The sequence below is a fragment of the Dendrobates tinctorius genome, unplaced genomic scaffold (assembly GCF_039654945.1).
Source record: "Dendrobates tinctorius isolate UK_male_01 unplaced genomic scaffold, ASM3965494v1 ptg000196l, whole genome shotgun sequence".
NCBI lineage: Eukaryota > Metazoa > Chordata > Amphibia > Anura > Dendrobatidae > Dendrobates > Dendrobates tinctorius.
The window spans coordinates 28,990,698-29,017,999 of NW_027361863.1; the positions used below are offsets into that span (position 1 = coordinate 28,990,698).

General features: G+C 52.3%; 1 protein-coding gene across 1 annotated transcript; it reads left to right on the forward strand.

Moving 5' to 3' along the window:
- The first annotated feature begins 15,221 nt into the window (after positions 1-15,221).
- Positions 15,222-23,514, forward strand: DUSP5 (dual specificity phosphatase 5). The gene is made up of 4 exons (XM_073553099.1): positions 15,222-15,653; positions 18,588-18,724; positions 19,981-20,200; positions 21,245-23,514. The coding sequence occupies exons 1-4, from the start codon at positions 15,290-15,292 to the stop codon at positions 21,637-21,639; spliced, it is 1,116 nt and encodes a 371-aa protein (XP_073409200.1). The 5' UTR covers positions 15,222-15,289; the 3' UTR covers positions 21,640-23,514.
- The last annotated feature ends 3,788 nt before the right edge of the window (positions 23,515-27,302 follow it).

Consider the following 27,302-nt stretch of genomic DNA (forward strand, 5'->3'; position numbering starts at 1 on the left):
GGAGCAACCGATATCAAACATCAACGTGTCACCAGTGGGAGGATGATAGCCGTCCACAGAGGAGCAACCGATATCAAACATCAACATGTCACCAGTGGGAGGATGATAGCCGTCCACAGAGGAGCAACCGATATCCACCATCAACGTGTCACCAGTGGGGGGATGATGGCCGTCCACAGAGGAGCAACCGATATCAAACATCAACGTGTCACCAGTGGGAGGATGATGGCCGTCCACAGAGGAGCAACCGATATCCACCATCAACGTGTCACCAGTGGGGGGATGATGGCCGTCCACAGAGGAGCAACCAATATCAAACATCAACGTGTCACCAGTGGGAGGATGATGGCCGTCCACAGAGGAGCAACCGATATCAACCATCAACGTGTCACCAGTGGGAGGATGATGGCCGTCCACAGAGAAGCAACCAATATCAACCATCAACGTGTCACCAGTGGGAGGATGATGGCCGTCCACAGAGGAGCAACCGATATCAACCATCAACGTGTCACCAGTGGGAGGATGATGGCCGTCCACAGAGAAGCAACCAATATCAACCATCAACGTGTCACCAGTGGGAGGATGATGGCCGTCCACAGAGGAGCAACCGATATCCACCATCAACGTGTCACCAGTGGGGGGATGATGGCCGTCCACAGAGGAGCAACCAATATCAAACATCAACGTGTCACCAGTGGGAGGATGATGGCCGTCCACAGAGGAGCACCCGATATCCACCATCAACGTGTCACCAGTGGGGGGATGATGGCCGTCCACAGAGGAGCAACCGATATCCACCATCAACGTGTCACCAGTGGGGGGATGATGGCCGTCCACAGAGGAGCAACCAATATCAAACATCAACGTGTCACCAGTGGGAGGATGATGGCCGTCCACAGAGGAGCACCCGATATCCACCATCAACGTGTCACCAGTGGGGGGATGATGGCCGTCCACAGAGGAGCAACCAATATCAAACATTAACGTGTCACCAGTGGGAGGATGATGGCCGTCCACAGAGGAGCAACCGATATCCACCATCAACGTGTCACCAGTGGGGGGATGATGGCCGTCCACAGAGGAGCACCCGATATCCACCATCAATGTGCTTGCGTGTTTGCTGCAGTCACAATCTCCATTTTTGGGGGCACATTTTAGTAAACTGCAGCCCCACTAAGTGTAAATAATGCCTGAAAAACAGCACCCACAATCCTGCGGTGCGAGTGGGACCCTCGGTGAGGTTTCTGTCCCTATAGGACCTTTCACCTCCAGTAGTAGCAGAGAGGATGGTGCTGGGGGGACACACATGAGGAGACATCAGACTGACACAGGATGAGAGACAGGTGACAGACGACAAGAGATAAGAGACAGCACACAGCGGAGCGCTGACTGACAGACCGCCACATACACAGACACAATGTCGTCTCATCAACACTCATCCATCAGGGCAGGAAAACCTCAGCAAAATGTGACCTGGGTATGGACTGAGTGCACCACAAAGCCCAGACACACCGGGATCTGTAAGCTTCCAGAGCTGAAATTGAAATGCAGCCAAAGAAGTCAGGATCTAATCAGATAGAGAGAAGATACAGACAGACGGATCAATAAATCAGTAGATAGAAAGCAGAGTGAGGACACGACCTCCATGCGCCTCACAGGCTGCCATGATCTCCCACCGATCTATGGTGCACCTGTCTTATATTGGGGCTGCAGGATGGGGAAATTACAGGCGCTATATAAATAAAGATTATTATTATTATTAATAAAGTCATCAACATCTCTATTTACAAGGTAGATGTAGCAAAGAAGAATGTTACAACCTCAGCTCTGCTGCATCTGTAATCTCATGCAGGCAAGGTTCCCATCCGGGCTCCAGTATTTGGGGTAAGTAATGCCCCCCAATCTCATCACTGATGCCAGGGTCAGGGCAGGAATAATAAGGGGTCTACGCAGATACAGCGGGTGACTTTGCTGTGGTCGCACATTGCTGCTGCGCTTTGTGTTCATTTAATGGCAACGTGTGAACACAGCCGTAAGGAGGATCGGTCACCAAGCGACAAGTGTTCAGGGTTTGCTCTTATTTTGGTCTCGATTCTTCCGTTTTGTTTTGCTTTTTTAATCAGCCATACGGGTCCAGAGATATGAAAAAGACAATTTGTGAGTTCGAAACGCGTTGCCGTGTCCATCTCAATCGGAACCTGCAATCTTTTTAATTGTTCAATAATGTCTGTAAAGCGCTCTGCAATTAATGGCGCTGTATAAATAAGTAAAATAAATAAAAATAAATTGGAATAAACATTTTCATACCTTTCAAGCTGGAACCTCGTTGAATTTCGTGCTTCGGGGCGACGGGAACCTGCGTGAGACGGTTACTTTTCTTTTTTTTGCCTTATTTAGCGTTAATATTTATGATTTAATCATGCAATCTAACCTAAAGACACGCCCCCGAGGATCCTGCAAGCCATGCCCCCTTAATAAAGAACATAACAATAGGTTAGGTGGGCAATTGTTCTGGTTTCACCCTTTGCCCAGTATGGGAGGGCTGGGTGGGGGGGTGGTTCTGGTTTCCCTCTTGCCCAGTATTGGGGGGCTGGGTGGGCAGTGGTTCTGGTTTCCCTCTTGCCCAGTATTGGGGGGCTGGATGGGCAGTGGTTCTGGTTTGATCCTTTGCCCAGTATTGGAGGGCTGGGTGGGTAGCAGTTCTGGTGTCCTCCTTTGCTCAGTATTGGGGATCTGGGTGGGCAGTGGATCTGGTTTCCCCCTTTGCCCAGTATTGGGGACTGGGAAGGCTGTGGTTCTGGTTTCCTCCTTTGCTCAGTATTGGGGGGCTGGGTGGGTAGTGGATCTGGTTTGCCCCTTTGCCCAGTATTGGGGGGCTGGGTGGGTAGTGGTTCTGGTTCCTTCTTTGCCCAGTTTTGGGGGGCTGGGTGGGTAGTGGATCTGTATTCCATCTTTGCTCAGTATTGGGGGGCTTGGTGGGTAGTGGTTCTGGTTCCCCCTTTGCCCAGTATTGGGGGGCTGGGTGGGTAGTGGATCTGGATTCCCTCTTTGCTCAGTATTGGGGGGCTGGGTGGGCAGTGGTTCTGGTTCCTCCTTTGCCCAGTATTGGGGGGCTGGGTGGGTAGTGGATCTGGATTCCCGCTTTGCTCAGTATTGGGGGGCTGGGTGGGTAGTGGTTCTGGTTCCCCCTTTGCCCAGTATTGGGGGGCTGGGTGGGTAGTGGATCTGGATTCCCTTTTTGCTCAGTATTGGGGGGCTTGGTGGGTAGTGGTTTTGGTTTCCCTCTTTGCACAGTATTACGGGGCTGGGTGGGCAGTGGTTCTGGTTACCCCCTTTGCCCAGTATTGGAGGGCTGGTTAGGCAGTGGTTCTGGTTTCCTCTTTTGCCCAGTATTGGGGGGGCTGGGTGGGTAGTGGTTCTGGTTTCCCCCTTTGCCCAGTATTGGTGGGCTGGGTGGGCAGCGGTTCTGGTTTCCTCCTTTGCTTAGTATTGGTGGGCTGGGTGGGTAGTGGATCTGGTTTCCCCCTTTGCCCAGTATTGGTGGGCTGGGTGGGCAGCGGTTCTGGTTTCCTCCTTTGCTTAGTATGGGGGGGCTGGGTGGGTAGTGGTTCTGGTTTCCCCTTTGCTCAGTATTGGGGAGCTGGGTGGGCAGTGGATCTGGTTCCCTCTCTGCCCAGTATTGGGGGGCTGGGCAGTGGCTCTAGTTTCCCCCTTTGCCCAGCATTGGGGGTTTGGGTGGGCAGTGGATCTGGTTTCCCCCTTTGCCCAGTTCTGGGGGGCTGAGTGGGTAGTGGTTCTGGTTTCCCCTTTTTCCCAGTATTGGGGGGAAGGGTGGGAAGTGGTTCTGGTTTCCCCTTTGCTCAGTATTGGGGAGCTGGGTGGGCAGTGGATCTGGTTCCCTCTCTGCCCAGTATTGGGGGGCTGGGCAGTGGCTCTAGTTTCCCCCTTTGCCCAGCATTGGGGGTCTGGGTGGGCAGTGGATCTGGTTTCCCCCTTTGCCCAGTATTGGGGGGCTCGGTGGGCAGTGGATCTGGTTTCCCCCTTTGCCCAGTTCTGGGGGGCTGGGTGGGTAGTGGTTCTGGTTTCCCCTTTTTCCCAGTATTGGGGGGCTGGGTGGGTAGTGGATCTGGTTTCCTCCTTTTCCCAGTATTGGGGGGAAGGGTGGGCAGTGGTTCTGGTTTCCCCTTTGCTCAGTATTGGGGGTCTGGGTGGGCAGTTATTCGGGTTCCCCTTTGCCCAATATTGGGGGGCTGAGTGGGTAGCGGTTCTGGTTTCCCTCTTTGCACAGTATTGGGGGGCTGGGTGGGCAGTGGTTCTGGTTTCCCCTTTGCTCAGTTTTGGGGGGCTGGGTAGTGGTTCTGGTTTCCCCCTTTGATCAGTATTGGGGGGCTGGGTGGGCAGTGGATCTGGTTCCCCCTTTGCTCAGTATTGGGGGGCTGGGTGGGCAGTGGTTCTGGTTTTCCCTTTGCTCAGTATTGGGGGGCTGGGTAGTGGTTCTGGTTTCCCCTTTGCTCAGTATTGGGGGGCTGGGTAGTGGTTCTGGTTCCCCCTTTGCCCAGTATTGGGGGGCAGGGTGCGGGTGTACAGTGGTTCTGGTTCCCCCTTTGCACATTATTGGGGGGCTGGGTGGGTAGTGGATCTGGCTCCCCTCTTTGCACAGTATTGGGGGGCTGGGTGGTTAGTGGATCTGGTTCCCTCTTTGCACAGTATTGGGGGGTTGGGTGGGCAGTGGATCTGGTTCCCCCTTTGCCCAGTATTGTGGGGCAGGGTGCGGCTGGGTAGTGGTTCTGGTTCCCCCTTTGCCCAGTATTGGGGGGCAGGGTGCGGGTGGGCAGTGGTTCTGGTTCCCCCTTTGCACATTATTGGGGGGCTGGGTGGGTAGTGGATCTGGCTCCCCTCTTTGCACAGTATTGGGGGGCTGGGTGTTTAGTGGATCTGGTTCCCCCTTTGCACAGTATTGGGGGGTTGGGTGGGCAGTGGATCTGGTTCCCCCTTTGCCCAGTATTGTGGGGCAGGGTGCGGGTGGGTAGTGGTTCAGGTTCCCCCTTTGCCCAGTATTGGGGGGCTGAGTGGGCAGTGGTTCTGGTTCCCCCTTTGCCCAGTATTGGGGGCTGGGTGGGCAGTGGATCTGGTTTACCCCTTTGCTCAGTATTGGGGGGCTAGGTGGGTAGTGGTTTCTGTGGGTGGCTCCACTATTACTACCCAGCAACAGGCCCGCTGTCTTGGGGTCATACTTGATTCCGAGCTTTCCTTTGCCCCCCACATTCGATCACTGGCTCGCTCTTGTCATCTCCACCTCAAAAACATTTCTAGAATTCGACCTTTTCTTACCTTTGACTCTGCAAAAACTCTTACTGTTTCTCTTATTCATTCTCGTCTCGACTATTGTAACTCTCTTCTAATCGGTCTCCCTCTTACCAAACTCTCCCCTCTCCAATCTGTCTTGAATGCTGCAGCCAGGACCATATTCCTCACCAATCGTTACACCGATGCCTCTACCTTGTGCCAGTCATTACACTGGCTACCCATCCACTCCAGAATTCAGTATAAACTTATTACCCTCACCCACAAAGCCCTCCATAGCTCAGCACCACCCTACATCTCCTCCCTTGTTTCAGTATACCACCCTACCCGCGCCCTCCGTTCTGCTGATGACCTGAGGTTAGTATCCTCAATAGTCAGAACCTCCCACTCCCGTCTCCAAGACTTTACACGTGCCGCGCCAATTCTTTGGAATGCACTTCCCAGGTCTATACGATTAGTCCCCAATCCCCACAATTTTAAGTGTGCCCTGAAAACGCATTTATTCAGACTGGCCTATCGCCTCAACACATCAACCTAATCTATCCCTGTGTGGCACAGCCAAAAGTTTTACCATAACCAGATTTCCCGCATCATGTTCCCACATGCTTTATGCATCCATTAGCCCTCTGTGTCTGTACTGTCACACACTTAACATTATGGCTGGTCCATACAATCAGGGCAACTGTTACCACCCACCTTTCGTGTCTACCTCTTTCCTCATAGACTGTAAGCTTGCGAGCAGGGCCCTCATTCCTCTTGGTAATTGTTATGATCTATGTGATTATTGTTATGCTGTAATGTCTATTGTCTGTACAAATCCCCTCTGAAATGTAAAGTGCTGTGGAATATGTCGGCGCTATAGAAATAAAATTTATTATTATTATTATTATTATTATTATTATTATTAGTGGTTCTGGTTTCCCCTTTTTCCCAGTATTGGGGGAAAGGGTGGGCAGTGGTTCTGGTTCCCCCTTTGCCCAGTATTGGGGGCTGGGTGGGCAGTGGTTCTGGTTCCCCCTTTGCTCAGTATTGGGGGGGCTAGGTGGGTAGTGGTTCAGGTTCCCCCTTTGCCCATTATTGGGGGGCTGGGTGGGCAGTGGTTCTGGTTCCCCCTTTGCACAGTATTGGGGGGCTGGGTGGGCAGTGGTTCTGGTTTCCCCCTTTGCTCAGTATTGGGGGGCTGGGTGGGCAGTGGTTCTGGTTTCCCTCTTGCCCACTATTGGGGGGCTGGATGGGCAGTGGTTCTGGTTTCCCCTTTGCTCAGTATTGGGGGGCTGGGTACTGGTTCTGGTTCCCCCTTTGCCCAGTAATGGGGGGCAGGGTGTGGGTGGGCAGTGGTTCTGGTTCCCCCTTTGCCCAGTATTGGGGGGCTGGGTGGGCAGTGGTTCTGGTTCCCTCTTTGCACAGTATTGGGGAGCTGGGTGGGCAGTGGTTCTGGTTTCCCTCTTTGCACAGTATTGGGGGGCTGGATGGGCAGTGGTTCTGGTTCCCTCTTTGCACAGTATTGGGGGGCTGGGTGGGCAGTGGTTCTGGTTCCCTCTTTGCTCAGTATTGAGGGCTGGGTGGGCAGTGGTTCTGTTCCCTCTTTGCACAGTATTGGGGGGCTGGGTGGACAGTGTTTCTGGTTCCCTCTTTGCTCATTATTGAGGGCTGGGTGGACAGTGGTTCTGGTTCCCTCTTTGCTCAGTATTGAGGGCTGGGTGGGCAGTGGTTCTGGTTCCCTCTTTGCACAGTATTGGGGGGCTGGGTGGACAGTGGTTCTGGTTCCCTCTTTGCTCAGTATTGGGGGGCTGGGTGGGCAGTGGTTCTGGTTCCCTCTTTGCACAGTATTGGGGGGCTGGGTGGGCAGTGGTTCTGGTTCCCTCTTTGCACAGTATTGGGGGGCTGGGTGGACAGTGTTTCTGGTTCCCTCTTTGCTCAGTATTGAGGGCTGGGTGGACAGTGGTTCTGGTTCCCTCTTTGCTCAGTATTGAGGGCTGGGTGGGCAGTGGTTCTGGTTCCCTCTTTGCACAGTATTGGGGGGCTGGGTGGACAGTGGTTCTGGTTCCCTCTTTGCACAGTATTGGGGGGCTGGATGGGCAGTGGTTCTGGTTTTCCTCTTTGCACAGTATTGGGGGGCTGGGTGGACAGTGGTTCTGGTTCCCTCTTTGCTCAGTATTGAGGGCTGGGTGGGCAGTGGTTCTGGTTTCCCTCTTTGCACAGTATTGGGGGGCTGGGTGGGCAGTGGATCTGGCTCCCTCTTTGCACAGTATTCGGGGGCTGGGTGGGCAGTGGTTCTGGTTTCCCTCTTTGCACAGTATTGGGGGGCTGGGTGGACAGTGGTTCTGGTTTCCCTCTTTGCACAGTATTGGGGAGCTGGGTGGGCAGTGGTTCTGGTTCCCTCTTTGCACAGTATTGGGGGGCTGGGTGGACAGTGGTTCTGGTTCCCTCTTTGCTCAGTATTGAGGGCTGGGTGGGCAGTGGTTCTGGTTTCCCTCTTTGCACAGTATTGGGGGGCTGGGTGAGCAGTGGTTCTGGTTCCCTCTTTGCACAGTATTGGGGGGCTGGGTGGGCAGTGGTTCTGGTTCCCTCTTTGCACAGTATTGGGGAGCTGGGTGGGCAGTGGTTCTGGTTCCCTCTTTGCACAGTATTGGGGGGCTGGGTGGGCAGTGGTTCTAGTTCCCTCTTTGCACAGTATTGGGGAGCTGGGTGGGCAGTGGTTCTGGTTCCCTCTTTGCTCAGTATTGAGGGCTGGGTGGGCAGTGGTTCTGGTTTCCCTCTTTGCACAGTATTGGGGGGCTGGGTGGACAGTGGTTCTGGTTTCCCTCTTTGCACAGTATTGGGGAGCTGGGTGGGCAGTGGTTCTGGTTCCCTCTTTGCACAGTATTGGGGGGCTGGGTGGACAGTGGTTCTGGTTCCCTCTTTGCTCAGTATTGAGGGCTGGGTGGGCAGTGGTTCTGGTTTCCCTCTTTGCACAGTATTGGGGGGCTGGGTGGGCAGTGGTTCTGGTTCCCTCTTTGCACAGTATTGGGGGGCTGGGTGGGAAGTGGTTCTGGTTCCCTCTTTGCACAGTATTGGGGAGCTGGGTGGGCAGTGGTTCTGGTTCCCTCTTTGCACAGTATTGGGGGGCTGGGTGGACAGTGGTTCTGGTTCCCACCTTGCTCAGTATTGGGGGGCTGGGTGGGCAGTGGTTCTGGTTTCCCTCTTTGCACAGTATTGGGGGGCTGGGTGGGCAGTGGTTCTGGTTCCCTCTTTGCACAGTATTGGGGGGCTGGGTGGACAGTGGTTCTGGTTTCCCTCTTTGCACAGTATTGGGGAGCTGGGAGGGCAGTGGTTCTGGTTCCCTCTTTGCACAGTATTGGGGGGCTGGGTGGACAGTGGTTCTGGTTCCCTCTTTGCTCAGTATTGGGGGGCTGGGTGGGCAGTGGTTCTGGTTCCCTCTTTGCTCAGTATTGAGGGCTGGGTGGGCAGTGGTTCTGGTTCCCTCTTTGCTCAGTATTGGGGGGCTGGGTGGGCAGTGGTTCTGGTTTCCCTCTTTGCACAGTATTGGGGGGCTGGGTGGGCAGTGGTTCTGGTTCCCTCTTTGCACAGTATTGGGGGGCTGGGTGGGCAGTGGTTCTGGCTCCCTCTTTGCACAGTATTGAGGGCTGGGTGGGCAGTGGTTCTGGTTCCCTCTTTGCTCAGTATTGAGGGCTGGGTGGGCAGTGGTTCTGGTTCCCTCTTTGCACAGTATTGGGGGGCTGGGTGGACAGTAGTTCTGGTTCCCTCTTTGCTCAGTATTGAGGTCTGGGTGGGCAGTGGATCTGGTTCCCTCTTTGCTCAGTATTGAGGGCTGGGTGGGCAGTGGTTCTGGTTCCCTCTTTTCACAGTATTGGGGGGCTGGGTGGACAGTGGTTCTGGTTTCCCTCTTTGCACAGTATTGGGGAGCTGGGTGGGCAGTGGTTCTGGTTCCCTCTTTGCACAGTATGGGAGGGCTGGATGGGCAGTGGTTCTGGTTTTCCTCTTTGCACAGTATTGGGGGGCTGGGTGGACAGTGGTTCTGGTTCCCTCTTTGCTCAGTATTGAGGGATGGGTGGGCAGTGGTTCTGGTTTCCCTCTTTGCACAGTATTGGGGGGCTGGGTGGGCAGTGGATCTGGTTCCCTCTTTGCACAGTATTCGGGGGCTGGGTGGGCAGTGGATCTGGTTCCCTCTTTGCTCAGTATTGAGGGCTGGGTGGGCAGTGGTTCTGGTTCCTCTTTGCACAGTATTGGGGGGCTGGGTGGGCAGTGGTTCTGGTTCCCTCTTTGCACAGTATTGGGGGGCTGGGTGGACAGTGGTTCTGGTTTCCCTCTTTGCACAGTATTGGGGAGCTGGGTGGGCAGTGGTTCTGGTTCCGTCTTTGCACAGTATTGGGGGGCTGGGTGGACAGTGGTTCTGGTTCCCTCTTTGCTCAGTATTGAGGGCTGGGTGGGCAGTGGTTCTGGTTTCCCTCTTTGCACAGTATTGGGGGGCTGGGTGGGCAGTGGTTCTGGTTCCCTCTTTGCACAGTATTGGGGGGCTGGGTGGGCAGTGGTTCTGGTTCCCTCTTTGCACAGTATTGGGGAGCTGGGTGGGCAGTGGTTCTGGTTCCCTCTTTGCACAGTATTGGGGGGCTGGGTGGACAGTGGTTCTGGTTCCCTCTTTGCTCAGTATTGGGGGGCTGGGTGGGCAGTGGTTCTGGTTTCCCTCTTTGCACAGTATTGGGGGGCTGGGTGGGCAGTGGTTCTGGTTCCCTCTTTGCACAGTATTGGGGGGCTGGGTGGACAGTGGTTCTGGTTTCCCTCTTTGCACAGTATTGGGGAGCTGGGTGGGCAGTGGTTCTGGTTCCCTCTTTGCACAGTATTGGGGGGCTGGGTGGACAGTGGTTCTGGTTCCCTCTTTGCTCAGTATTGGGGGGCTGGGTGGGCAGTGGTTCTGGTTCCCTCTTTGCTCAGTATTGAGGGCTGGGTGGGCAGTGGTTCTGGTTCCCTCTTTGCTCAGTATTGGGGGGCTGGGTGGGCAGTGGTTCTGGTTTCCCTCTTTGCACAGTATTGGGAGGCTGGGTGGGCAGTGGTTCTGGTTCCCTCTTTGCACAGTATTGGGGGGCTGGGTGGGCAGTGGTTCTGGTTCCCTCTTTGCACAGTATTGGGGAGCTGGGTGGGCAGTGGTTCTGGTTCCCTCTTTGCTCAGTATTGGGGGGCTGGGTGGGCAGTGGATCTGGTTCCCTCTTTGCTCAGTATTGAGGGATGGGTGGGCAGTGGTTCTGGTTCCCTCTTTGCACAGTATTGGGGGGCTGGATGGGCAGTGGTTCTGGTTCCCTCTTTGCACAGTATTGGGGGGCTGGGTGGACAGTGGTTCTGGTTTCCCTCTTTGCACAGTATTGGGGAGCTGGGTGGGCAGTGGTTCTGGTTCCCTCTTTGCTCAGTATTGGGGGGCTGGGTGGACAGTGGTTCTGGTTCCCTCTTTGCTCAGTATTGAGGGTTGGGTGGGCAGTGGTTCTGGTTTCCCTCTTTGCACAGTATTGGGGGGCTGGGTGGGCAGTGGATCTGGTTCCCTCTTTGCTCAGTATTGAGGGCTGGGTGGACAGTGGTTCTGGTTCCCTCTTTGCACAGTATTGGGGGGCTGGGTGGGCAGTGGTTCTGGTTCCCTCTTTGCTCAGTATTGGGGGGCTGGGTGGGCAGTGGATCTGGTTCCCTCTTTGCTCAGTATTGAGGGCTGGGTGGGCAGTGGTTCTGGTTCCCTCTTTGCACAGTATTGGGGGGCTGGGTGGACAGTGGTTCTGGTTCCCTCTTTGCACAGTATTGGGGGGCTGGGTGGGCAGTGGATCTGGTTCCCTCTTTGCTCAGTATTGAGGGCTGGGTGGGCAGTGGTTCTGGTTCCCTCTTTGCACAGTATTGGGGGGCTGGATGGGCAGTGGTTCTGGTTCCCTCTTTGCACAGTATTGTGGGGGCTGGGTGGGCAGTGGTTCTGGTTCCCTCTTTGCACAGTATTGGGGGGCTGGGTGGGCAGTGGTTCTGGTTCCCTCTTTGCACAGTATTGGGGGGCTGGGTGGACAGTGGATCTGGTTCCCTCTTTGCACAGTATTGGGGGGCTGGGTGGACAGTGGTTCTGGTTCCCTCTTTGCACAGTATTGGGGAGCTGGGTGGGCAGTGGTTCTGGTTCCCTCTTTGCACAGTATTGGGGGGCTGGGTGGGCAGTGGATCTGGTTCCCTCTTTGCACAGTATTGGGGGGCTGGGTGGGCTGTGGATCTGGTTCCCTCTTTGCACAGTATTGGGGAGCTGGGTGGGCAGTGGTTCTGGTTCCCTCTTTGCACAGTATTGGGGAGCTGGGTGGGCAGTGGTTCTGGTTCCCTCTTTGCACAGTATTGGGGGGCTGGGTGGACAGTGGTTCTGGTTCCCTCTTTGCACAGTATTGGGGAGCTGGGTGGGCAGTGGTTCTGGTTCCCTCTTTGCACAGTATTGGGGGGCTGGGTGGGCAGTGGATCTGGTACCCTCTTTGCACAGTATTGGGGGGCTGGGTGGGCAGTGGATCTGGTTCCCTCTTTGCACAGTATTGGGGAGCTGGGTGGGCAGTGGTTCTGGTTCCCTCTTTGCACAGTATTGTGGGGGCTGGGTGGGCAGTGGTTCTGGTTCCCTCTTTGCACAGTATTGTGGGGGCTGGGTGGGCAGTGGTTCTGGTTCCCTCTTTGCACAGTATTGGGGGGCTGGGTGGGCAGTGGTTCTGGTTCCCTCTTTGCACAGTATTGTGGGGGCTGGGTGGGCAGTGGTTCTGGTTCCCTCTTTGCACAGTATTGGGGAGCTGGGTGGGCAGTGGTTCTGGTTCCCTCTTTGCACAGTATTGGGGGGCTGGGTGGGCAGTGGTTCTGGTTCCCTCTTTGCACAGTATTGGGGGGCTGGGTGGGTAGTGGATCTGGTTCCCTCTTTGCACAGTATTGGGGGGCTGGGTGGGCAGTGGATCTGGTTCCCTCTTTGCACAGTATTGGGGGGCTGGGTGGGTAGTGGATCTGGTTCCCTCTTTGCACAGTATTGGGGAGCTGGGTGGGTAGTGGATCTGGTTCCCTCTTTGCACAGTATTGGGGGGCTGGGTGGGTAGTGGATCTGGTTCCCTCTTTGCACAGTATTGGGGAGCTGGGTGGGCAGTGGATCTGGTTCCCTCTTTGCACAGTATTGGGGGGCTGGGTGGGTAGTGGATCTGGTTCCCTCTTTGCACAGTATTGGGGGGCTGGGTGGGCAGTGGATCTGGTTCCCTCTTTGCTCAGTATTGAGGGCTGGGTGGGCAGTGGTTCTGGTTCCCTCTTTGCACAGTATTGGGGGGCTGGGTGGGTAGTGGATCTGGTTCCCTCTTTGCACAGTATTGGGGAGCTGGGTGGGCAGTGGATCTGGTTCCCTCTTTGCTCAGTATTGAGGGCTGGGTGGGCAGTGGTTCTGGTTCCCTCTTTGCTCAGTATTGAGGGCTGGGTGGGCAGTGGTTCTGGTTCCCTCTTTGCACAGTATTGGGGAGCTGGGTGGGCAGTGGTTCTGGTTCCCTCTTTGCACAGTATTGGGGAGCTGGGTGGGCAGTGGTTCTGGTTCCCTCTTTGCACAGTATTGGGGAGCTGGGTGGGCAGTGGTTCTGGTTCCCTCTTTGCACAGTATTGGGGGGCTGGGTGGGCAGTGGATCTGGTTCCCTCTTTGCACAGTATTGGGGGGCTGGGTGGGCAGTGGATCTGGTTCCCTCTTTGCACAGTATTGGGGGGCTGGGTGGGCAGTGGTTCTGGTTCCCTCTTTGCACAGTATTGGGGGGCTGGGTGGGCAGTGGTTCTGGTTCCCTCTTTGCACAGTATTGGGGGGCTGGGTGGGTAGTGGATCTGGTTCCCTCTTTGCACAGTATTGGGGAGCTGGGTGGGCAGTGGATCTGGTTCCCTCTTTGCTCAGTATTGAGGGCTGGGTGGGCAGTGGTTCTGGTTCCCTCTTTGCTCAGTATTGAGGGCTGGGTGGGCAGTGGTTCTGGTTCCCTCTTTGCACAGTATTGGGGAGCTGGGTGGGCAGTGGTTCTGGTTCCCTCTTTGCACAGTATTGGGGAGCTGGGTGGGCAGTGGTTCTGGTTCCCTCTTTGCACAGTATTGGGGAGCTGGGTGGGCAGTGGTTCTGGTTCCCTCTTTGCACAGTATTGGGGGGCTGGGTGGGCAGTGGATCTGGTTCCCTCTTTGCACAGTATTGGGGGGCTGGGTGGGCAGTGGTTCTGGTTTCCCTCTTTGCACAGTATTGGGGGGCTGGGTGGGCAGTGGTTCTGGTTCCCTCTTTGCACAGTATTGGGGAGCTGGGTGGGCAGTGGTTCTGGTTTCCCTCTTTGCACAGTATTGGGGGGCTGGGTGGGCAGTGGTTCTGGTTCCCTCTTTGCACAGTATTGGGGAGCTGGGTGGGCAGTGGTTCTGGTTCCCTCTTTGCACAGTATTGGGGAGCTGGGTGGGCAGTGGTTCTGGTTCCCTCTTTGCACAGTATTGGGGGGCTGGGTGGGCAGTGGATCTGGTTCCCTCTTTGCACAGTATTGGGGGGCTGGGTGGGCAGTGGATCTGGTTCCCTCTTTGCACAGTATTGGGGGGCTGGGTGGGCAGTGGTTCTGGTTCCCTCTTTGCACAGTATTGGGGGGCTGGGTGGGCAGTGGTTCTGGTTCCCTCTTTGCACAGTATTGGGGGGCTGGGTGGGTAGTGGATCTGGTTCCCTCTTTGCACAGTATTGGGGAGCTGGGTGGGCAGTGGATCTGGTTCCCTCTTTGCTCAGTATTGAGGGCTGGGTGGGCAGTGGTTCTGGTTCCCTCTTTGCTCAGTATTGAGGGCTGGGTGGGCAGTGGTTCTGGTTCCCTCTTTGCACAGTATTGGGGAGCTGGGTGGGCAGTGGTTCTGGTTCCCTCTTTGCACAGTATTGGGGAGCTGGGTGGGCAGTGGTTCTGGTTCCCTCTTTGCACAGTATTGGGGAGCTGGGTGGGCAGTGGTTCTGGTTCCCTCTTTGCACAGTATTGGGGGGCTGGGTGGGCAGTGGATCTGGTTCCCTCTTTGCACAGTATTGAGGGCTGGGTGGGCAGTGGTTCTGGTTTCCCTCTTTGCACAGTATTGGGGAGCTGGGTGGGCAGTGGTTCTGGTTCCCTCTTTGCACAGTATTGGGGAGCTGGGTGGACAGTGGTTCTGGTTCCCTCTTTGCACAGTATTGGGGGGCTGGGTGGGCAGTGGATCTGGTTCCCTCTTTGCACAGTATTGGGGGGCTGGGTGGGCAGTGGATCTGGTTCCCTCTTTGCACAGTATTGGGGGGCTGGGTGGGCAGTGGTTCTGGTTCCCTCTTTGCACAGTATTGGGGGGCTGGGTGGGTAGTGGATCTGGTTCCCTCTTTGCACAGTATTGGGGGGCTGGGTGGGCAGTGGTTCTGGTTCCCTCTTTGCACAGTATTGGGGGGCTGGGTGGGCAGTGGTTCTGGTTCCCTCTTTGCACAGTATTGGGGGGCTGGGTGGGCAGTGGTTCTGGTTCCCTCTTTGCACAGTATTGGGGGGCTGGGTGGGCAGTGGTTCTGGTTCCCTCTTTGCACAGTATTGGGGGGCTGGGTGGGCAGTGGTTCTGGTTCCCTCTTTGCACAGTATTGGGGGGCTGGGTGGGCAGTGGTTCTGGTTCCCTCTTTGCACAGTATTGGGGGGCTGGGTGGGCAGTGGTTCTGGTTCCCTCTTTGCACAGTATTGGGGGCTGGGTGGGTAGTGGATCTGGTTCCCCCTTTGCCCAGTATTGGGGGGGCTGCCTGGGGTGAATCACCGGCTCCCCCGCATCTTCCCTCCTACACTGGGGAAAGTCTATGATTGAGTGCAGGGGGCGGGGCACGTAGGTTTCATGAATGGAGCAGGGAGCGCGTCACCCTCCATATATGGGCATTGACGTCACTGGCGGACGGACCAATGACTTATAAGCAGCGGCTCCGGGAACCCCCGAGGCGGAAGTGAATTTAAAGGGCCGCTCGGAGCTTCGCTCTCACAGTGATCGCGGCGCCGACATGAAGGTCACCTCCATAGAAAGCCGGCGGCTGCACCGGCTGCTCAGGAAGGAGCTCTCCCGGTGCCTGGTGCTGGACTGCCGCCCGTACCTGCCCTTCAGCGCCTCCAGCGTGCGCGGCTCCATCAATGTGAACCTGAACTCCGTGCTGCTGCGCCGGGCGCGGGGCGGAGCGGCTCCTCTGCACTTCGTGGTGCCCGAAGAGGCGGCTCGGTGTCGGCTGAGGGATGGACAAGTGTCCGTGGTGGTTGTGCTGGACGAGCGGAGCCAGAGGTGGCAGAAGCTGAAGAAAGAGAGCGCCGCGCACATCGTGATCACCACCCTGATGAGCCTGCCGGCCGGGCCCGGGGTCTGCTTCCTGAAGGGTGAGGAGCCGGCTGTGTGTACAGAGCCCCCTATACCTGACACCCTGTGTGTACAGAGCCCCCTGTACCTGACACCCTGTGTGTACAGAGCCCCCCTGTACCTGACACCCTGTGTGTACAGAGCCCCCCTGTACCTGACACCCTGTGTGTACAGAGCCCCCCTGTACCTGACACCCTGTGTATACAGCCCCCCTGTACTTGCCCTGACATCATGTGTATACAGACTCCCTGTATCTGCCCTGACATCTTGTGTATACAGCCCCTTATACCTGGCATCTTGTGTATACAGCCCCCTATACCTAACATCTTGTGTATACAGCCCCCTATACCTAACATCTTGTGCATACAGCCCCCTATACCTAACATCTTGTGTATACAGCCCCCCCTGTACCTGCCCTGACATCCTGTATATACAACCCCCCTCTGTACTTGCCTTGATATCCTGTGTATACAGACCCCCCTATACCTGATATATAGACCCCCACCCCTCCATGCGTACCCTGATATCTGTGTTTACAGACGCCACTTATAACTAATCTGACGTGTGTGTGTGTATATAGACACCTATTTTTACACTTAAACCCCCCATGTCTATTTATAGACACCTGATCTAATACCTATGTATACATGTATAGATTACTTACCCTGATAACTCCCATATTTATGTATATAGAGACCCCCATAGCTGTCATGATTACTCGATTTGTGTTGAGACCCTCCCTACACCTACCCTTATATCTATGTATATAGAGACCCTCTATAACTACCGTATCCTGAATCCCTCATATTTAGCTAGAGACCCTTTTCTATACCTACTAATAACCCCCAGATCAATGTACATAGAAACCCCCTAGAGCGCTACCTCCCTCAGCACTGTATATATGGTTCCCCGTGTATAGATGACCAGCACCTTTACATAGATGGGTTTTAGCACCTCATATATTGAAGACCCCCTTGTTCCCCCGTACACCCCTGTTCCAACCTCCTGTGTTACTGGCTTGACAATTGGCACAATGTACAGACGTTATTCATGCATCGTCCTCTGAATTCTTCCCTTATTAGCGGTGACTCAGGTCTCCATTTTTGATGCCTACACATCCCTTTATATATTTCCTAATTGGGGAGCATCATGTCTCCACACCTCCTGCTGGTGGTTTCTCATCTCACTCTATGCCAGCCTTGCTGTGCTTGCTCTGTAGGATACTGTATGGGCGCTGTGATGCTACACGTTGAATATCCCATTATAGATCCTTCTGATTCCCCTCCCCCATTGATTCTGTTGCCTCATACAGCCTTCATCTTCGTTCCATATCTGCTATTTTTAGAAGGGCCACGTAATGGAGGTTGTCTGCTTGTCTGGGCCGGGTTCTTCCTCCTCTTGTATCTCATCTACTTATGTAACTGATGTTATAGATTATTAGTTCGTGTTCTGTGTCTCAGATAATCTAATGTCAGGGGCATCGGCCAGGATATCTTGGCTCTGCGTTCCCTTGGGGCTCCCCTTTATGGATGGGGATTCCTGTTCCATTCTCCCATCACTTGTGTGGATGACATTCCTTTATGTATCTGTTGCCCCACCATCAGATATATGGATACATTGTATCCAGTACAGGAAGTCCAGTCCCGCGGCCCCCTTCCCTCCGCTGAATAGAATGACTATTGAGGAGTCAGGAAGAAGAATCATCTTTGGTTAATTGAATCATCTCATCCATTAGACAGCTGCCATGTCCTGTACTGGTCCCCAACTGGCGGCTGCTGGGCCCCTGCTGCTTGTTAATGGGGCAGTAAAGTAATGAGCCCCTGAGGCTTCTCTGTGAGGGGGGTTATGTGCAGGTCACAAGGGTCTGATTGTCACCTCCTGAATGTACATGTGTGATGGGGGGGTCTGGCTGCCTCCTGCTCTGAGCTCCAGCCTTGAATCTATCCCCATCCCCCACCTATTCCAGTGATTACTGAGAGTCATTCCAAAATGTTATCATTTCCCCAATATTGTGGAGGAAACATCTTAACCCTCAAGTTGTCTGTATGAAATTCTGTCCAGTCCTTTTTAGAAAAGGTGGGGGACTATAATATGGCTGTCATTTTAGGCTGAACCCCCCACACTGCCACATACTGGGATCATCTGCAGCAAATCTTGTATTTTTTTTTTAATTTATTTTCCTCATTTATATAGCACCATTGATTCCACAGCGCTTTACAAACATTACTGGCGCTGTCCCCGATGGGGCTCTCAATCTAGATCTCGGGATTTCATCTCCTTGGTCCGAGTCCCTCTGTGTAGGAATTGGCTCTTGTCTCGGTGGGTTTGGGCGACCTGGTTGTGACTGCTCCTCCTCTGATGGACGCATTGATTTGATCGGTTGCCCTGTACTATGTTCTGACCTATACATGAGGTTATGGCTTCCAGCTGTGGGGTCACTACAAGTCTCTGTGCATCCTCCCTCCAGTAACACAGGGGTCCTAATTTGATTTTGCTTTGCCATAAAGTGATTCTCTCCTCAGTACAATCCCATTAAGTAAAAGCGCTAAATGTTCATTGATTGATCAGACAATGCCTTGGCGCCCCCTTCCCTGGCCGTCCCCTCCCCGTGTCCTGCTTTACCTTCCTGTCTCCCCCAGTCCAGGAGGTGAATGCTAATCACATCCTCTCCCCTGAGCCCTGATTAGGACATATGGCTGCTCTGTAGGGACAGGAATAACCTGCCCGGCCTCCTTTCACCATCACAGGATATTCTGCCCTTCCGTTTTGCCACCACCCATCAGATCCCCAGATAATAATCACATTTTGCTTGCCTTCTTCTCATCACGTTAATCTACTGATAATCCCATATTATGTAAGTGTCCAGACATGAGAACAGGACGTAGCGGCTCTGATATTCCCTGGAGGAAACATTGTATCAATGAAAACCGAATGACGGAAATTGTGTCTTGTAGGAGGATACGAGTCGTTTCACACTGAATATCCCGAATGCTGCATCGATCGGAGAAGTTTGTCTGAAGAGGAGAACGAAGGTGACCGCAATGTCCTCTGTGAGAAGATCTCCTCCTTCCAGAAACCGTCCTACGATGAGGTGAGCCGGATGTTCTGCGGCGGTGGGTTTGACGTGTTGGTCACGTTTGGTATCTCGGACGTATTATTCTACAATCCCTTTATTGTTCACGCTCAGATTAATAACCATCTGTAGCAATAATCTGATTATCTGCTTGATGGTGTGGAGCACCAATCATCTCTGCAATGGTGAAGAAAGTCATAAATTCCACCTTGCTGACTGTTGCCAGCTTTCTAAAACCTCTACAACATGGTCTTAGATGATTGATGCGTTGCAGAATGGCGACCGATATCTCAGACCTATAGGTGGGTTCGATTAGACATGTTGTTTAGGATGCTCTGCTGGTCGGGGACTGCAGGGTTAATGTGTGATTGAGGCGCTGTCTCCGCGGATATCGGATCAGCCATGCTTCCGGAGATCAATACGAGCCCTGGAGGCTTCCTGCCCCAGGATTAGTCTTTGCTGAGGAGATGGACTGGAAAGAGGAGATGACTTGAAGCACAATATCGCCCGTGACTCATCCGCGGCCCCTATAGACACGACACTCTATATCCCGGGGATTGTGTTACTGATGAATTATTGATGGCGGATGATGAATATTTCACCATGTCTCAGTGACTTCCATACTGTAATGGATTGTCAGCTCTTGGGATCGGCCATTCTGGACTCTTCAATAGATGTTTCAGGCTTAATCTTCTGATGAATTAGTAACTGTCCTTCCATATAGAAGTTACTATTTAATCAGTGGTTTCCAACTGATGCAGAACAACAAGTCTCAGCATGCCTGGCTGATGTAGATGAAACATGTTATTCTAAGGGGAATAAGTCCCTGCCTTTGTATTGAGCCCCATTCAGGGGGCGCTTGTAGGCTGAAGGACAAAGTGGCGTTGCTCTACTTTAGGACAGGGACCAGTTTATGGGATAGCAGCTATGTTCGGTGCCAGAGCTTTTTAATGCCTGGATAAATGCGATCAGGCTTATGAAGATCTGATTTACCCAACTTGGGGTCTGCAGGCAGGATGTAACGTGGGTGAAGCCGTGGGCCTGGCGATGGGAGGTCTGTGTGGGCTCCGTATGATTCATTGGCTTATAATTCTAGGGTGTCGAGCCGCAGAGCAGCGACGGAACAGCCTTCCATATTTAGAGCGGCTTTGTTTCATCATAGTGTGTGTGGGAATATTACTCATTTCATCTGTAACCTGCTCGACCTTGATCGCTGACCTGAACGTTCAGTGCTTTGTCGGTGACCACCATATTTTGTATCTTCTGTCTTTCAGGGCAGTCCTGTAGAGATCCTTCCATTTCTCTATCTTGGCAGCGCTTATCATGCTTCCAAATGTGAATTCCTTGCAAACCTCCGTATCACCGCCTTACTCAACGTCTCCAGAAAGTGCTCTGATTGCATCAAGGACAAGTATGACTATAAGTGGATTCCGGTAGAAGACAGCCACAACACGGACATCAGCAGCCACTTCCAGGAGGCCATAGATTTTATAGGTAAGGGTCTGAACTGAATTAATACTACGGCTAACTGTCTCTACAATTCATTGTATCTTATGAAATGCACACCTGGAGCAACACATACATGTGTAAGTCACATTCGATGGCTCATTAGGGTCCTAGATGTATCTACCTCCCTCCTTCCATACACATGCACGTTCTTCTTGGTCATGCATGTAGTCACGAAGGAATCCTGCTAGTGGCTCATCCACCGGCGAAGAAAATGGTGAAATCCAACATTCCCGATCCTGATCTTCTGCCTTCAGGGTAGAGAGGGGAGCGACTCAGACACTAATTGGTCAGTAAGTCCAACTGTATTTGCTGTGATCGGCCAATATCCGTCTAATGTGTATGGCCGGTGAACGCTGCCTTTGTTACCAGCCCATTGGGGAGGACAACTGTACTTTAGGACACTGCCATAAAGGTCAAGGTGCTATGTAGGGTCAGTCCTGGGTTAGGGAGGGAAGAGATGAGGAATGTCTGTTTTTACTACATACCCCATAAAGACAGCTGCTGTACCATTTTATGACTGTCTGCCCCAAACCCACCCATTCATTGAAGCCCTTGGAGCAGATTATTGACCCTTCTGAGGAATTCTCTGTAATTACAGGAACTTCTTCTTCAGGAATAGACCATTTGTCTCCCATCTCCAGCCATCTCTTAGTGGAACAATGGTTATTACCGGCCAATAAAAGTGACTAATGGCCAGGTGATTAGTGGTTATCTCCGTGCCATAAGTCATTGTTCAAGCAGGTGGGCTGCATAGTGGAGAGTTCAGACAGGGACCAGGACAATGCTGAGATCTATCTGCACCTTTTTCCCTTGGAAGCAATTGTCTTAAGTTGTGCAACATTTTACCATTTGCATCAGTCACAGATAAAACTGATGCAAACTGCAGCCGTCATTAATGCCACCCTAGGGGTGCAACGTCTGATTCACACATGTAACATAACATGGCTCCAACCTCCACTCCTGAGATTTAGTATGGCTGCATGCTGCAGATTTCTTCCATTCCTTATATACTATGTTTTCCTTCTGCAGATACTGTGCGACTGGCAGGAGGGAAGGTCCTGGTCCACTGTGAGGCTGGGATCTCCAGGTCTCCTACTATATGTATGGCCTACCTCATGAAAACCAAGAGATTCCGTCTGGAGGAAGCCTTCGAGTATATAAAGCAACGCCGCAGCCTTATCTCTCCCAACTTCAGCTTCATGGGTCAACTTCTTCACTACGAAACTGAGATCTTCTCTTCCAAAATCAGCACCCCTCTGGCCTCCATGCCTTGTAAAAGGGACTCGGTGTCGTTCTTCACAGAAGAGATGGACCTTGGCCAACACTTTGACGGCTCTTGTTTTTCCTTCCCGACTGCTGTTCCTCTCAGGTCTCCGATGCACCAATTAAAACTTAGTCCTATCACTGCTACTTCATCCTGCTGATACAGGACCCAATCTTGTGCACAAGAATCTTTTTTTTTTTTTTTTTTTATTATAAATATGTGCAATATATGAGACTTGCACCGTCCCATAGATGCCCGATGTGTCCATAGAGGTTACAGCCAATGCTTTAATGACTTTCACCTTGTGTCCATTCGGATTCTGCTGTTTTCATCTAGGTAAAGATGAGAGATTCCATAGGTCCAGAGTCAAGGTACGGCGTACCTTCCTCTCTAAATAGATAATACTTGAACAGCCCACCATTCCTAAATCTTAGGTAGAGCTTTGTGATTGGCTAAAGTAATGGAGTGTTGTGGGGCAAGAGATTTGTATCGAGCTGTGCCCCTAAGTGGTGGCACAAGGGGCCGGTGGGATTTGGCACATTGCAGACACATGCAAAGGTTTTTTTTTTCCCCAGCACCTCCCGGCCTTTATTACTCCTTTTTACAATTCCTCCCGCGGGGTGACGGTAGAGACCGTGGTATTTCAGGGCTTCAAAAGCAACAAAGAAATCTCACAACAAGGGCGAGGATGGAGTTGATTGCATGTATTAGGCTACTTTCACATTAGCGTTTTTTTGCGCAGCGCATCGTGCGCAGTAGAAACGAATGCAAAAACGCATTATGCGCATTCGTTCTCTAGGGGTTGAAACCAGTGTCTACACATTTTTACTCCAAAAACGCATGCACGCGAAAACGCAGACGAACGCATGTCCATGTGCACGCCTGAGTTCCCATAGACTGTAATGCGTTATTTTGTCGCATTCCGTATGCAAGCGGGTTTTTTTTTTTTTTTGGTACGCCTTTCGGCGGACCTAAAAATGCAACAGGTTCCGTCTGGCGCACACCTTGAAAAAAAACGCATGCAAACGCAAGACCATGTGCCCCCCCCCCCCTCATGTTAAACATAGGGGCGCATGCGCGCGCAAGATGCGCTGCGCAAAAAAAGCTAATGTGAAACCAGCCTTAGAATCGTGCTGTCCTGCAGAGAAGCATCAGATGGAGAAGAGATAAATGTTGCACGTTTTCAGATTACAACATTTGTATCACTGTTGCAAAAAAAATCAAACTGGTCTGAAATGTAATTCTTTGGTTGTTGCAAAACCACAACTCTGAGCATGCTACCCTGGGCTGGATTAGGTTCAGCTTGCTGGGATTTGTAGTTTTGCAAACTCTATTCTTGACAGCTGAACCTCTGATGTTGATTCCACTGTAAAATTAGTCTCGGTCTCCACTGCTCCAGGTGTCACAGGAAAAAAAAAGTAAAACTGTTCAACTTGTCGACAAGTCCATGTTTTAGGGCCGTGATTTTACTGGAAAAGAAAAAGTGCAAATCGCGATTCGTAGTCGTACGCGACCTGCATTGACGTTAATGGCACGTAGGTCACGTACAAACTGCGACCGCAAATCCCAAATTCTTGGAAACGTTTGGAACTGTTACAGTTGCCGTTCACACTGCAACACACAGAAAATCATAAGCTGCGACATTGCAGTGTGTTTCTCCCTATATCCTTGGTCCCGTCCACATGAACAACACTTTAATATTACCGCACCGTCTCCTGAAATAAGGCACTGTACACATTATATGTTGTGGCAATAACCAAGCAATATCTGACCTGTGCGCAGAAGTTCCTTATATTGAAAGGTCTGAACCTTTTTAAGCCTCAGTTTGGGCAGGAAAGGATTGAACAGTCTGTGCCGGTGCTGAGGGGGTTAACACTGGATTATTCACTTAACCCCTCATCTGCTGGAGGGGAGGTTGATGTTACTGATGCTCATATTCATTACTGAATATTACAGGGTACAATGCAATAATGCTCCTGTGTTTTATAACGGGGGTCCGAGCCTTCATTGTGCCAATAAATGTGTTTTTTTTTTTTATTTAAACCTCAATTCATTTTATTATTTATCTAAATAAAATAAGAAAATCAAAAAGACGTCTGACCACAAGCAACTGGAGCGTCACCCCTTCATCTGACACCTGTGTCTCACCGCCTGCGACTTCAAAGGGCCGGGACTGACATCGGGTCCGCGGAGCAGCTTCAAGACTGGACATGCCGCAGATTACCTGCAAACATGAAACGAAGGGAGCAGACACCCGATGAGCGCTGCCGCCCATCAACTAAATTAGGGTCATTTGTGTAAGAAAAACCCGTCCTTGTTCGGTCTGCAGTAGTGTATTCATCATCAGTCACCAGGTGGAGTATGGTGGTGGATAGCGGGGATTGAGGGCTGACACTCGCTGATAACTGGGAATAAAAGACTATATTCATAAGGCTGACAGGTAAACGCTATGCACACGATCTAGACTGCAGGTTACTGGTCCTTTAAAAGAGGACAAGGTTTGCTCCACAATGTGGTTGTGATCTATGCCCTAAAGATTTGACCTTTGGGCCCTTAGACAAGTGTCCGGGGCCCCTGCTGTCTGAGACATAAGCCAGCATTAAGGCTTGTGTCAATAGAGACAAGTCGCTGCCTGACACTTCTGAGTCTGACACTCGCTGATCTCCGGCCACATGAAACGATCACACACGATTGACTCCAGCATGGCCCCTCGTTATGTGATTGCAGGATATGGGACCCCGACTACCCCGAGGTCCGCCTGCTCCAGCCTGTAGTTAGTGAAGCCTGTCGCTTGCCTACTGGTAGGGAATGGTGGGAGACACAGAAATGACCAGGAGCCCCAAAGACCGAACCTCCGCAACCTCCTCAGGAAATCCTCTATGGGCCAGGAGGAGATTGGAGACTCTTCTAACCAGCTCCGATGACCGGCACCACCCAAGGCAGATGACTCTGGCGTCATCCCATCCTAAGACTGGAGGGCGCTGGATCCACGGTCCAGACATATCTGTAACTGAATCAGGTCCTAAATGATACGCAAAGACCAAGGGTGCATCTCCCAGACGTAGGGACTGAGGTGACGATACATCTCTGATCGTCTGGTAGACACCCCCAACATCCATGGTGACCACTCAGCTTCATGGTTTCAATGCAGAACGGATAATATACCATTTCTAGATGCCTCAGGCAGCGGTTTATGTTCCTTAAGAACTAGAGATCAGGCACGTCAAGTTGCAACATATCTGATCCTTCTTTCCACTATCATCCGACATTTGTGGAGAGCGGGACATCACCACACACTAGTCAACTGTCCAAGCCAAAATCTGCAGGTTCGGGTACCACTTCTCTGATGTGTATGGCCACCTTAGTTCATATGTTATAACATTGTAGATGGGAAAAAACTTTTCGATGACCCTGCACATTCAGTCCCTCATTATTCACCCCCTCAAAAAAGAGAAAAGAAGCCTTAAAGGTCCTTCTCCATCATGTTGTGAAGGAGCCAAATGTGTGAATGACTCCACTGTCATTTGCCTATGTCCTGCCTAGGTTGTGGCACAAAGCCTACGCTACAGCCGGCGTATTGGAACACCACTGAATTTAGGTTTCTAGTTCAGTCCCTTTGTATATCTGTCCGCTCTCCCTCAGTATGTAACATACAGCCCTTCATGCTCAGTGTATAACCCCCGGCCCCCCGACCACTGGTATATAACCTCTGGCCGTCTGCCTTTACTATTATGTGACAGAGCAGCCGGTGGGGCAGAGCTCCTGATACCAGCGCGGTCCTGTAATAGGAGCCACCGGGGTAACAAGTCCGTCTATGTTATTTCTTCCTCCTGGATCTTCCCCCATCACGTCTGAATGATATTATTCAGAAGTGGAGGGAACCGCAGCAACTCAGCCAAGAAATGGAGAACCCCACAACTTTACAGAGCGGGGGGCTGAGTGCTGAGGAGCAGAGGGCAGAAAAGTCACCACCGCTCTGCTGACCCCATAACTGCAGAGTCCAGACCTCCTCTGGTATCAATACAAACACTGCGCCCCCGCCGGGAGCTTCCTGCAGCTGTACATCACCAAGCACAATGACGAGTGTTGGATGGAGTGGTGTAAAGCCGCCACCACTGGATTCTGGAGGAGACATGTTCTGTGCAGTGACGGATCGCACTTCTCTATCTGCGTCTGATGGAGGAGTCTGGGTTTGGTGATTCTGGGAGGACGTTACCCCTGATTGCATAGTGCCCCCTGTACAGATGGTGGAGGAGGATAATGGTCTTGTTATCAGGGGGTGACCTCGGACCTTCAGCTCTAGAGATGGGAAAGCTTAAGGCTATGTGCACACGCTGCGGTTTTTGCCGCTGCAGATCTGCAGCAGTTCTGCAGACAGTGTACAGTAGCATGTAAATCTATGTGATGTACAATCTGCTGTGCATATGCTGCGGATTTTTAACTGCGGAAAAGCTGCGGTTTTGAATCCGTAGAAAGAATTGACATGTCAATTCTTTTCTGCGGATTCTGCTGTGGTTTACCATCTCCTCCATTGTAGAGGTGATAAACCGCAGGGAAAACTGCAGGCCAATCCGCAGGTAAAACCGCAGGTCATTTTGCCTGCGGTTCCGCAGATACAAATCTGCAGACCAATCCGTAGTGTGTGCACATAGCCTAATCTTCAGCACAAGACATTGAGGACGATTGTAGCTTCAGCTTTGTGTGAACAGTTTGGGGAAGACCCTTATCTGTCCCCATGACGGAGTCTAGTGCACAAGTTCCATACAAACATGGGGGGGACGAGGGGCGCAAAAAATCCAGACCACAAACCCCATCCTACACCAGAGATTGTGAGGCCGGACCCCCCCCCAACATCAGGGTTTGACCCAACAACTGTTCTTCTGGATAAAGGGGCAAAAATTTCAACAAATGCCTCAAAAGTCTTGCTGAAACATTCTCCAGAAGAGCGGATCCATTATATCTGCAGAGGGGGGACTCCATATTACTGTCTATGGATGTAGATGAGGAGAGAGAAGCCCCCTGGAAGAGGATGTGGGGGGCACATACTTTCTCCGTATTAATGTCTGTGGATGTAGATGAGGAGAGAGAAGCCCCCGGAGGTGGATGTGGGGGGCACATACTTTCTCCATATTAATGTCTATGGATGTAGATGGAAGACAGTGAAGCCCCCGGAGGTGGATGTGGGGGGCACATACTTTCTCCATATTAATGTCTATGGATGTAGATGAGGACAGTGAAGCCCCCGGAGGTGGATGTGAAGGGCACATACTTTCTCCATATTAATGTCTATGGATGTAGATGAGGACAGTGAAGTCCCTGGAGGTGGATGTGGGGGGCACATACTTTCCTCCATATTAATGTCTATAGATGTAGATGAGGACAGAGAAGCCCCGGAGGTGGATGTGGGGGGCACATAATTTCCTCCATATTAATGTCTATGGATGTAGATGAGGACAGTGAAGCCCCCGGAGGTGGATGTGGGGGGCACGTACTTTCTCCATATTAATGTCTATGGATGTAGATGGAGGACAGTGAAGCCCCCGGAGGTGGATGTGGGGGGCACATACTTTCCTCCATATTATTGTCTATGGATGTAGATGATGACAGAGAAGCCCCCGGAGGTGGATGTGGGGGGCACATACTTTCTCCATATTAATATCTATGGATGTAGATGAGGACAGTGAAGCCCCCGGAGGTGGATGTGGGGGGTACATACTTTCTCCATATTAATATCTATGGATGTAGATGAGGACAGTGAAGCCCCCGGAGGTGGATGTGGGGGGCACATACTTTCTCCATATTAATATCTATGGATGTAGATGA

Excerpts from the sequence above, each read along its gene's own strand:
- DUSP5 (XM_073553099.1), top strand. The coding sequence starts at position 15,290 with ATGAAGGTCACCTCCATAGAAAGCCGGCGGCTGCACCGGCTGCTCAGG. Across the intron at positions 18,725-19,980 it reads AGAAACCGTCCTACGATGAG|GGCAGTCCTGTAGAGATCCT; the intron begins GTGAGCCGGATG and ends TCTGTCTTTCAG. Across the intron at positions 20,201-21,244 it reads GGAGGCCATAGATTTTATAG|ATACTGTGCGACTGGCAGGA; the intron begins GTAAGGGTCTGA and ends TTCCTTCTGCAG.